This window comes from Carcharhinus amblyrhynchos, chromosome 19 (genome assembly GCF_965287045.1).
Source record: "Carcharhinus amblyrhynchos chromosome 19, sCarAmb.v2.hapA, whole genome shotgun sequence".
NCBI lineage: Eukaryota > Metazoa > Chordata > Chondrichthyes > Carcharhiniformes > Carcharhinidae > Carcharhinus > Carcharhinus amblyrhynchos.
Genome location: NC_137342.1, coordinates 8,855,357 through 8,867,433, shown reverse-complemented (window position 1 = coordinate 8,867,433; position 12,077 = coordinate 8,855,357). Strand labels below are relative to the sequence as shown.

At 48.1% G+C, this 12,077-nt stretch overlaps 1 protein-coding gene across 3 annotated transcripts in view; it reads left to right on the top strand.

The window, feature by feature from the left end:
* The first annotated feature begins 2,290 nt into the window (after positions 1-2,290).
* Positions 2,291-12,077, top strand: part of pde3a (phosphodiesterase 3A, cGMP-inhibited) — a 452,164-nt gene continuing 442,377 nt past the window's right edge. For 2 of the 3 annotated variants that reach the window (XM_080207221.1, XM_080207220.1), the window contains exon 1: positions 4,490-5,352. In XM_080207221.1, coding sequence (XP_080063347.1) covers positions 4,540-5,352 — 813 coding nt within the window. In that variant the 5' untranslated portion in view covers positions 4,490-4,539. Of the gene's footprint in view, positions 2,470-4,489; positions 5,353-12,077 lie in introns of those variants that run through there. The other variant, XM_080207222.1, reaches the window with a different exon arrangement.

The window sequence follows — 12,077 nt, the reverse complement described above, 5'->3', positions numbered from 1 at the left end:
AAATAGGTACATTATCAGCTTGTAAATCCTTCCAATATGCCTGAAGACAGACAGTAAAATGGGAAGAGTGTCTAGAAAGCATTTGTTCTAGTTGTATCACAGATTGGTATTGGTATCCAAGATGCAAGAAACTACAAAGGGTTGTGAATATAGCCTGGTCCATCTCGCAAACCAGCCTCCCATCCATTGACTCTGTCTACATTCCCTACTGCCTCAGAAAAGCAGCCAGCGTAATCAAGGACTCCATGCAACCCGGATAAACTCTCTTCCACCTTCTTCCATTGGGAAAAAAAATACAAGAGTCTGAAAACATGTACCAACCAAATCGAGAACAGCATCTTCCCTGCTGCCATCAAACTTTTGAATGGACCTATCATATACTAAGCTGATCTTTCTCTTCACCCTATCTGTAACTGCAACACTATTTTCTGCCCCCTCTCCTTTACTTTCTCCCTACATACTCTGTGAACAGTATGTTTTGTCTGTATAGCTTGCAAGAAACAAAACTTTTTACTGTATACTCATACATGTGACAATAATAAATCAAATCAAAATACTTTAGAAGGCAGCGGTAACCCAGTTCCTTGCCAAGCACAGTCATGAACCAATCCATTGGAGGTTCATGGTGACCAGCACCCTTTGGGCCTGTGGTATCTTAAGGAGGAGAAATGATCCAGATAGGAAAAATCAAGAGCTTGACACTTTTCGTTTGATTTGAAATGATTGATTATTGTCACATGCTTTGGGATGCAGTGAAAAGTATTGTTTCTTGTGTGCTATGCAGACAAAGCTTAGAGTACATGGGGGAGAGGGAAAGGAGAGGGTGCAGAGTATCTGTTGCAGTGTGGAGAAAGATCAGCTTAGTAAAGAATTGGAGTATTGTTTTAAAATGGGGAGCCAATGGCCTAATGGTATTGTTGCTTGACTATTAATACAGAAACTCAGCAAATGATCCGAGGACCTGGGTTTGAATCCTGCCACAGTAAATGGTGGAATTTGAATTCAACAAAAAAAAGTCTGGAATTAAGAATCTAGTTGTCTCTGAGATTCTCTACAACAATCTACTGACGTCCATGAAACCATTGACAATTGTTGGAAAAACCCACCTGGGTCACTCATGTCGTTGAGTGAAGGAAATTTAGTGTCCCGTTCTGGTCTACATGTGACTCCAGAGCCACAGCAATTTGGTTGACTCTCAGCTGTCCTAGGGATGGACAATAAACGCTGGCCAGCCAGCCACTCCCGTGAGCCATGTATGAATTAAAAAATTAAATAAATAAAGCATAGACCAAGAGTAAAAGATAGACTTAAAGAGTGTGTTTGGGAACAGCTGGCAAGAAGTCGCCATGCTCCCGCACCATCTACATAAGACACAGGAGTAGAATGAGGCCACTCGGCCCATCGAGTCTGCTTCGCCATTCAATCGTGGTTGACGTTTTTCTCATCCCTATTACCATAGAACCATAGAAAATTACAGCTCAGAAACAGGCCTTTTGGCCCTTCTTGTCTGTGCCGAACCATTTTTTTGCCTAGTCCCACTGACCTGCACTTGAACCATATCCCTCCACACCCCTCTCATCCATGAACCCGTCCAAGTTTTTATTAAATGTTAAAAGTGACCCCACATTTACCACTCTGTCCGGCAACTCATTCCACTTTCCCACCACTCTCTGTGTGAAGAAGCCCCCCCTAATATTCCCTTTAAACTTTTCTCCTTTCACCCTGAACCCATGCCCTCTGGTTTTTTTTCTCCCCGAGCCTCAGTACTCTTCTGCCTTTTCCCCATTAATCCTGATCCCCTCATTAATCAAGAACCTATCTATCTCTGTCTTAAAGACACTCGAAGACCTGGCCTCCACAGCCTTGTGGGGCAAGGAGTTCCACAGATTCACCACTCTCTGGCTGAAGAAATTCCTCCTCATCTCTGTTTTAAAGGTTCATCCCTTTGGCCTGAGGTTGTACCCTCTGGTTCTAGTTTTTTTTCCTACTAGTCCCCACGTCCACTCGACACGTTTCAAATCTCTCAAAATGTTTCCCAACCTGAAGGAATGAGGCTACACACTTGGTGAATTTTCAGTGCCAGGAGGGTTGGTGAGCAGTCATTAAAGCTGACCATGGGTGTTGAGAGGGTACTCACGCTTGTTAATTATTAATGTTTAAAAAAAAATCCCTGCCAGGTTTAGTGAGGATCCCAGATACAGCAATTCCACTCCATCCAATAGATCCTGGTGGTGAGGCAGCTGGCGGCATCTGCTGTTTGTGAAGCTATTCGGGGCTGGGTTGACAGAAGTCGAACAGCAACTTTAAGTTTCTGGTTTTTATGCACACACACCTCTGTCCCTCGACTTACCATATCGGCGTGAATAGCGAAGTGCTGGATCAGCGTTAATCAATGGGAAAATCCGACTCTAAAGCAAAGAGGATTATTCACACTGGGACCTCATCATCTCTGAAAGCACGCAGCAAAAGGTACTTTACTGTTTTCAACAAGTTGCGAGTCCGCACGCTGTTTAAATAAGTTTCCCTTCCCAATTTGTGATTAATTTTAGCTCCAGCTTGTTTGCTGCCTTCCAGGGTGGGATTGAGAGGCGAGCATAGCCCCCTGGCACAGGTGATGGCAGGCGGGGTACAGCTCCCAGCAAGGCTGGCAGCGAGTGGGCACCGCTTCCCTGCCGCCCTGGGGGTGGATGGGCACGGCTTTCAATCGCCCCCTGTCCTCCTGAGCCTCTCACTGCGTCTCCCGGCAGCAGGCGGTGTGGTCCGGGGCTGCCTGAACTCCCGGAGCTGGGAGGCGAGCTCGCTGCCCGCCTGCCTCAGCACCGCTGATCCTTCCGGAGGAGAGAGAGGGAGAGAGGAGAGGAGAGGGGGGAAAAGGAGAGAGAGAGAGAGAGAGAGATAGACAGAGGAAAGGAGGGAGGGAAAAGAGAGGCAGAGAGGGAGAGGAGAGAGGGACAGAGAGAGGAGAGGGGGGAAAAGGAGAGAGGGAGAGATAGACAGAGGAAAGGAGAGAGGGAAAAGAGAGACAGAGAGGGAGAGGAGAGACAGACAGAAGAAGAGAGAGGGAGAGGAGAGGGGGACAGAGGGGGGAGAGGAGAGGGGGACAGAGGGGGGAGAGGAGAGGGGGACAGAGGGGGGAGAGGAGAGGGGGACAGAGGGGGGAGAGGAGAGGGGGACAGAGGGGGGAGAGGAGAGGGGGACAGAGGGGGGAGAGGAGAGGGGGACAGAGGGGGGAGAGGAGAGGGGGACAGAGGGGGGAGAGGAGAGGGGGACAGAGGGGGGAGAGGAGAGGGGGACAGAGGGGGGAGAGGAGAGGAGAGGGGGACAGAGGGGGGAGAGGAGAGGGGGACAGAGGGGGGAGAGGAGAGAGGGACAGAGGGGGGAGAGAGGGACAGAGGGGGGAGAGAGGGACAGAGGGACAGAGGGGGGAGAGAGGAGAGAGGGACAGAGGGGGGAGAGAGGGACAGAGGGGGGAGAGAGGAGAGAGGGACAGAGGGGGGAGAGAGGAGAGAGGGACAGGGGGGAGAGGAGAGAGGGACAGAGGGGGGAGAGGAGAGAGGGACAGAGGGGGGAGAGGAGAGAGGGACAGAGGGGGGAGAGGAGAGAGGGACAGAGGGGGGAGAGGAGAGAGGGACAGAGGGGGGAGAGGAGAGAGGGACAGAGGGGGAGAGGAGAGAGGGACAGAGGGGGGAGAGGAGAGAGGGACAGAGGGCGGAGAGGAGAGAGGGACAGAGGGCGGAGAGGAGAGAGGGACAGAGGGCGGAGAGGAGAGAGGGACAGAGGGGGGAGAGGAGAGAGGGACAGAGGGGGGAGAGAGGGACAGAGGGGGGAGAGAGGGACAGAGGGGGGAGAGAGGGACAGAGGAGGAGAGAGGGACAGAGGGGAGAGAGGAGAGAGGGACAGAAGAAAGGAGAGAGAGAAAAGAGAGACAGAGAGGGAGAGGGAGGGAGAGGAGAGAGGGAAAAGAGTGACAAGGAAAGGAGAGACAGGGAAAGGAGAAAGATAGAGTGGAAGAGAGGAGAAAAGCGGGGAGAGAGAGGGGGCAGGGGAGAGAGAGAGAGAGAGGGAGCAGGGTAGAGGGAGAGAGAGGGGGGCAGGGGCAGGCAGAGCTGAAGATGCTGGGGGCAGCAGCTGATGAAGTTGTGCATTCTGCATGGGGTAGGGAGGAGTGAAAGGAGAGGAGGAGGGGGGAGCAGGCAGAGAGAGAGAGAGAGAGAGGGGGGCTGGAGGAGGAGGAGGAGGAGGGAGGGGGACAGTGTAATGTGCGGCTCCATGGCCGGCCGGGGCAGCACTCGGCTGGTCAGCTGCCTCTGGCTGGCATGTTGTGGGGCTTGAGTGGCGAGCTGGCTTTCCCCTCAGTTTAAAGTGGCCCCCTAAAAACCTCCCAACTTCCCCAGCCTGTGTCAGAGAGAGAGAGAGAGAGAGGGGGGGAGCTGTCTGAGTAAAGTCTGATCTTTAATAGGGAGGGGGAGGGAAGGAGAGAGAGGGAGAGAGAGAGAGAGAGGAAAACAAACTTTCTAATAAGATTGTAGAGAAGGGAGGATGGCGCTGAGCTCGGAGCAGCTGCCTCCCCCCCGGACTAAAGCCGAGGCTGTGAGAGGGGAGCGGAATGGTTATGTCCGGGGCACTGCCAGCCCCCTGAACCGGGAGCAGGGCTGCCCAGTCTGGGCTAGGCTGGCCAGGAGCGGCCGCCTGCTATCCCCGGCTGCCTGCCTGGGCTCCCTGCTGCTGCTGCTGCTGGCCGGGCTGCTGCGCTGGGGAGCCGGGGGCGAGCTGAGCAGCTCCTCGGCCAGCTCGGGGCTGCTGACCCTGCTGCACTGCGCCCTGCCCCTCTTCAGCCTGCTGAGCGCCTTCTTCTGGCTGGCCCTGTACCTGATCCGCTGCGGCAGGGGGGAGCTGGCCCCGCGGCTGCTGGCTGCCTGCTGCCTGGGGGAGACGCTGCTGCAGGGCTGGCTGCTGGGCGAGGAAGAGGAGCAGCTGCTCTCGGTGGCCGCCAGCGCCCTGCTGCTGGGCTGCCTGGCCGCCGCCACCCTGCTGCTGCTCCGCCTCGGCCAGGGAGTCTGCACCCTCGTCCTCACCAGCCTGCTCCGCACCATCTCCCTGCTCTCCCTGGACAGGGTCCGTGCCAGCTGGAGACCCTTCCTGGCGTACCTGATGGGCATCCTGGGCGTGCTGCTGGCCAGGTACGCCGTGCACCTCCTGCCCGCCACCCTGCCCGTCCCTGGGACCCAGGAGAAGATCCCGATCATCAAGAGGAGGAGATCCAGCTCAGTCATTGCCGCCGAGATCTCCAGCAACCAACTGGGCTCCAAGCCCCACAGGAGGACATCCCTGCCATGCATTCAGAGGGAGCAGGTAAGACTCAGCCGTTGAGTGACACTTGTTCATTCGCCTGGTTGCAAAAATGTGCATAATATATGACAAATATGTGATGTGATTTGATTTATTATTGTCACGTGTATTAATTTACAGTGAAAGGTATTGTTTCTTGCAAAGCATACCGTTCATAGAGTACAGAGGGGAGAAGGAAAGGAGACCGATTAGAATTTGCAAGCCACTTTATTCAGAAGCCACCTTATGCAGACATGATTTACAAATAAATGTCACACTGCATTCCTTTTCCTTCTCCCCTACGTGTTCGCTGAACGGTATGCTTCGTATGAGCGAGAAACCATACTTTCCACCGCATCCCTGTACATGTGACAATCGTAAATCAAATACAAGAAATATGGAAGTGACTGTCTAATCCCATCACTGGTGGTCTCCACTCAACAAATTGCCTTTTTAAATCTTCCCATGTTTAATGTGTATTTTCTTGCTTGATATATATAACAATATCATTCAAAAAGTTGTGTCTACAGTCAGCATGCAGTTGTCTGGTTGGGTTCTCATCCCGGTTGGTTTTTATTCTTTTTCGAAATAGAGACGGGTGAAGGGTTAAATGTACACAACGGCGATATCGGTGGAGTTCCCAAAGGGAGATTATCGAAATATATTATTGTATTTAACTTTCAAATCCCTTTCATCTGTAATACCCATTAGGGTGAAATTGTCCCTGTCCGAAAAAAAACTCACCTGACAGGAGAAATAAATATTTTTCTCGGTGGCAGGAGGAAATTCTTTATAACACTGTTTCAAATAATGAATGGTATGCAAGCCCACAGACCATTTCCGATCGAGTTGTAAACATTCAAAGAATTGATACAAGAATGCGAAATTGTATTCGCATTTTGACTTCACCGGCGCGTGAATTGTGTTATTATTTTGTTGCAGATGAGAAACTTCAGTCCGAGAAGGATTGGGATTTCAGAATGAAGACTGAGCTTGTATTGATAGGCAGATACAGATTCAGCACCGGCTGAAAAGCGAGGCGATAATAACTGTTGGTATTATGAAGGGATTATCTGTACTGCCCCGTTGTAAAGATGCGCACAAACCTCAGGGATAAAAACAAAGTGGTTTGGCCAATTTGAGCCCCGTTCAGTTCTTTGCATCCCGGAGGCAATCGAAGGATCATGATTTCAGATTGTACAATGCTTTTGTTCAGAGAGTTGAGCATTTGGGGAGAAAAAAAGTTTGCCACTCTTTGTGGGTCAGACAGGATAAGGATATATATATATTAAAAAAAATCCAAACGAATATTTCTATCGTCCACTTGATGATTGATGTTCTTACAGCCCTACGCTTGAATCGATTTTTTTTTTCCTTGTCCGTTGTAAGAATATAGATTGCTCCAACATTTAATGGGACGCAGTCTAAATTGTACCGCGCCCGTTGCAACCTGCAGCCATCCGGGCAGGAGGGCATTTACATTGAGAAAGATGCCCATTTCGGTAAACCTGTGTTTGAACATGGAGAGTGCTGAATAACGCCAGCACCGGCATCACCAGGTTAATCAGATGAATTGTCCTTTCTGGAGCGCAGAAATAGCGACAGCTTTCAAAAAAGTTGCTTCCACCCTCTGCCCTGTTGGTAACAAGTGCAGCATTGTTTCCTTATGGATGTTTTCTCACTATCTTTAGTGGCAGTGCACTATGGCTGACCTTCAATGCACTGCCACTTCCAGACCGATAGAGTTGAGACATGTGTGTCACATAGAGGCTGGCAATTAGTTTCTGAGATAACAAATTCATTTGGGCAGTTTGAGTGGCGTGAGGGCAAAACCTGTGAGTGGTTTGTGGATGTTAGCGGAAGCTGCAAGGCCTTAAACTCGGCAGCAGAGGTTTGGCATCCTCTGTTTTGTAGTTGTGTTTTTATTTTCTTTTAATCTATTTTCTAGTGGGCTTGATGCTCACTCAATGTCTGACCTGTAGCGCCCACAAGGTAATAAAAGATGATGTTGACGTAGGAGCTGAAAGTGTATGGTGTCCCATGACTGGTATTGTCGCGCTGCCAAAACTGTGATTAGCAGAGTAACCAGTGTTGTATAGCGGATGCTGTATGGATGGAGGAGGCACTAATCCAGTTGACTGATCTCTGTTGGCCACCCAGGCTGCTCGCCTGGGTCACTACCTGCAGTCCTATAGCTCTGCCTTGCATTTTAACTCTTATGTGTAACCTGGCATTGTTTTAAACTTCAATTTCTATTGCTGATTCTCGCTTTCACCATTGCAAATGCAAAGGAAAAGAGTGGGTCTGAGATGATGTGAGACTTGCACAGAATCCCTATGATGTGGCACACCTATGGGGGTGGGGAGGGGGGCGGCACAGTGGTTATCACTGCTGCCTCATGGAACCCGGGTTCGATTCCCAGCTTGGGTGACTGTCTGTGCGGAGCCTGCACATTCTCCCCGTGTTTGCCTGAGTTTCCTCCGGGTGCTCTGGCTTCCTCCCACAGTCCAAAAGATGTGCTGGTTAGGTGCATTGGCCATGCTAAGTTCTCCCTCAGAGTACCCGAACAGACACTGGAGTGAGGCAACTAGGAAATTTTCACAGTAACATCGTTGCAGTGTTAATGAAAGCCTGCTTTGTGATACTGATAAATATACCTTACTCAAGGATTTGATTTGATTTGATTTATTATTCACATGTATTAGCATACAGTAAAAAGTATTGTTTATTGCACGCTAAACGGACAAAACATAGCTTTCATAGAGAAGGAAACGAAGGAAGTGCAGAATGTAGAAAAGAGTGAGAATGAAGTTTTAGAAGCATAGAACGAGAGTAAAAATAAATAGGACAGATTCCTCATGTTGTTTTATGTGGCAATACCACATATTACATACATTAACATCCCTGTGCCTGTGTTTCTGTTGACTGTTCAGAAGTAACACATTCACTAGAGGCACCGAGGTGGGGAAGAAACACTTTATGGATGCATTTACAGATTGTTATATTGAGTGATCAAGGCAATTCCTGTCTCTCTCAGACACCTCTCCGATCAAACTCTTGAGAATCTTCAGCTGGTGAAATATAATAGACCTCATTTTTCTCCAAACAATACTTGCAACCTTGAAATTATGTGGCATGATGTGAGGCATTTCTGTTCAAGTAAGGCATAAATGTATCCTGTACAATCCCCATTAGCACTTGTCGGCTAACATTGAATGGCATGAATTCAAAGCCACGCTAATTAATTGTCAGATTCATTGTGTATACTCTTGCTGCAATGCCTACATGGTACAGTCTTATTCTGACTTAATTCAATATGTATAACTAGATTTTCTCATCATATGAAACTGGAAGACCAGTATCTGGTATAGATTATGATGAGACAACTTGAATTGACATCATTCCTTATCATACTCCAAGGATGCCTCAACATAATTAATAGCTAATTCATAACTTCTGAAGTCAAAATAATGTGAGAAACGTATCAGCCAATTTGTGCAGAGCGAGCTCTTATGAATAACTCCAAAACATATGTGGATAGGATTGTGCAGTTAGTTGAGGGAGGAAAGCTGGTCAGTATCTTGGGCGAAGTCTTGATTAAAATCCTTATCAGTTACACACACGTGAATAGAAAGACAATGTCTCATCTGAAGACTGGCACCTCCAGCAGTGCAGAACACCCCCAGTACAGCACAGGGGTGTTGGCCAAGATTCTGTGCTCGTGGACCTTTGATTCCGAAACGAGTGCTGCCAACAAGTTGTGTTGTTGCTGAATTTTAAATGAAGCTTTGTAAAGATCTATTGGGTAGCCTGAATTATATATGGTGCCTGGACTGGAGGTAGTCAGCCTGAATTTTAATTACACTGTTCTGAATTTGACAGACTCTCAGTTTCAGAGCCTAGTTACGACATGTTTACTTCAAGAACCTGCCACTGCACTTAGCGAAGCAAATCTGTGTGTGTGGTCCAAGCCAAAATTGAATGGCACTGAAAAGAATTTTGGGCCGACCCAAAGAGATCAACCTTTTCTAACTCCAGCACGTCTCGACTGTGAAAAGACTTTGAATCTCTTTGCCCCTGTACATTGCATCTTGTATCACTTTACTGTCACGTTGACTTGATTTTCAAAAATGCCAGTGGAAGTTCAGTCTATTTGAATCGCAGTGTGTCTAAATTCTGTGCTTTCTTCCTTCCCCTCTTCATGGCCAGAGTTTTCCCATCCTGCCCGCCACTGAAATTTTACTGGGCGGGTTGTAGCGAACGTGAAACACCATTGACGTTGAGTGGGAATTTCCGGTTTTTAGACCAGCACAGTCGGAGAATTCCGAGTTATAGAATCATGGAATCCTTACAGTGCAGAAAGCAACCATTTGGGCCATCAACTCCCTGACAGATATCTTCCCCAAATCCTCCCCCCTTACCCTATCCTTGTAACCCCGTACATTTAAATGGCTCATCTCTTTAAGCTACAAAGCCTTGGACGTTAAGAGGCACTTGATTGTGGCCAATCCACCTAATTTTATTTTATAAATTGAGTTTGTGTCTTTATATGCCCTGTTTGTGAACAGAACTCCCACTCACCTGGTGAAGGAGCAGCGCTCCGAAATGTAGTGGCTTGTGTTGGACTTTAACCTGGTGTTGTGAGACTTTTCACCTTGCCAATCCACCTCACCCACACACCTTGGGAGGAAACAAGAGCACTCGGAGAAAACCCATGCAAACACGGGGAGAAAACGTCACACAGACAGTCATCAAGGGCAGTGATGTTAAACTCGGGAATGGAACAAGTTCCAGTTTCAGGGTAAAAGGTGCAATTCTATGTAGACGTACAAATGTGCATCTTAAGTAAATGCTTCCATTAGAAAACTGGTACAAATGCATTCACAATTTGGGTAAAAAAGCTCTGTTAATCATAATTTCTATCTTCTACTATGTAGAGCATCAACAACAAGCACTCTAGGTCAGGTACAAAATGATTCGATGTGGAGCAAATCCTGCTCTGTCCTCAGGATTCTCTCTTAACCCATAAGCTCAGAAAGCCATCTGTAGCACAACAGTGCGAACCTTTCCATATCCCACACAAACAAACTCTATGACCTCCCTGATGTTCTGCTTGCTGCTTTTGGATAAAGCTGTGCTGCGCCGTACATGGTTTGGTACTTAGACCAGTAATTGTCACGCCTCATGAATCTTCACAGATATGGAGCATTTTCATCCCTTCAGTCTTATTGGGGCCTGGTTGTGAATGGCCGTGCCTTCAGAATTCTGGTCTCTGAGGGAGTTGTTATTGCATTTCAGCTGAAAATAGTTAATCAGAGTGAATATTGTAGCAGAGGACGGGGGCGACGTGGTGGCACAGTGGTTAGCACTGCTGCCTCACAGCGCCAGGGACCCAGGTTCAGTTCCCGGGTTGGGTGACTGTCTGCATGCAGTTTGCACATTCTTCCTGTGTCTGTGTAAGTTTCCTCCCACAGTCCAAAGATGTGCAGGTTAGAGGGTTTGGCCATGCCAAATTGCCCCTTAGTGCCCAAAGGTGTGCAAGTTAGGTGGATTAGCCATATTAAACGTGCAGAGTTACGGGGTGGGGCGGGCACAGTAAACGTTGGTAATATGCTCACTCAAAGAGTCAGTGCAGACCCGATGAGCCGAATAGCCTCCTTCTACACTGCAGGGATTCTATAGTTGTTTGCTTTCTTGACTTCTGTAGAGTAAAATTTGTTCAAAACCTTGAGACCTTGTAGCTTTATCCTCTTAGTAAACATCAGGGAGGTTGTTGGCCTGTCACCAGATTGTGACAAACTTTGGGGGTCTTATGTGGAATGCAATCTGCAAAGCTAATTCTGGGTGATCTCAAACCATTTTGGATGGGATATTTCTGTACATTTTTAGATTTGGCAGCACAGTGGCACTGTGGTTAGCACTGCTGCCTCACAGCGTCAGGGTCCTGGGTTCGATTCCTGACTTAGGTCACTGTCTGCACATTCCCCCCATGTCTGTGTGGGTTTCCTCCGGTTTCCCCCCACAGTCCGAAAGACGTGCTGGTTAGGTGGATTCACCATGCTAAATTCTCCCTCACTGTACCCCAACAGGTGCTGGAGTGCGGCAGCGAGGGGTTTTCACAGTAACTTCATTGCAGTGCTAATGTAAGCCTACTGATGACACTAATGAATAAACTTAAAAAGCTACTGTGGATCAATTAAAAAGCCAAAAGGTTGGAAGCAAATACCAGTTTATAAAAAAAAGTGTGAATACTATAATTGTATTTTGTTTTGCTATTTCTATATTACTTTATAATTATCCATGACCTTTCTTGTATAACAAGATATAGAAGAGGAAGGCTGGTGGAAAAGACCCACAGACCACTGTTTCAAATGTTTAAGAAATGACGCATGACTCCTGCCTCCACTCTTCCTCTCTCTCACTCTACCCAGAAGTCAGTTACAGGGCCCTCGTGCTGCGCCTTATAACATTAAACCTCGCGTGGGCCGCGTTAACTATACTGGGGAGTTTCCAAGTATTCTCGGCCCCTGAGTGATTCAGGAATATCTGCTCTTAAACACTGCCGCAGAGGCTGAATGTTGGCAACAGATTCCCCATCTGCCTTGTGTTTCTCACACTGGATGAGAAATCTGGATACACTTACAGGCAGAAGCATTGTCTTAACTTTTTCATGTGTCTGTTCCAAGAGATTTAACCTTGTTTACTCATTTGAAACATTTGTTGGATGCTGGAATATCAAACTTGAGTGC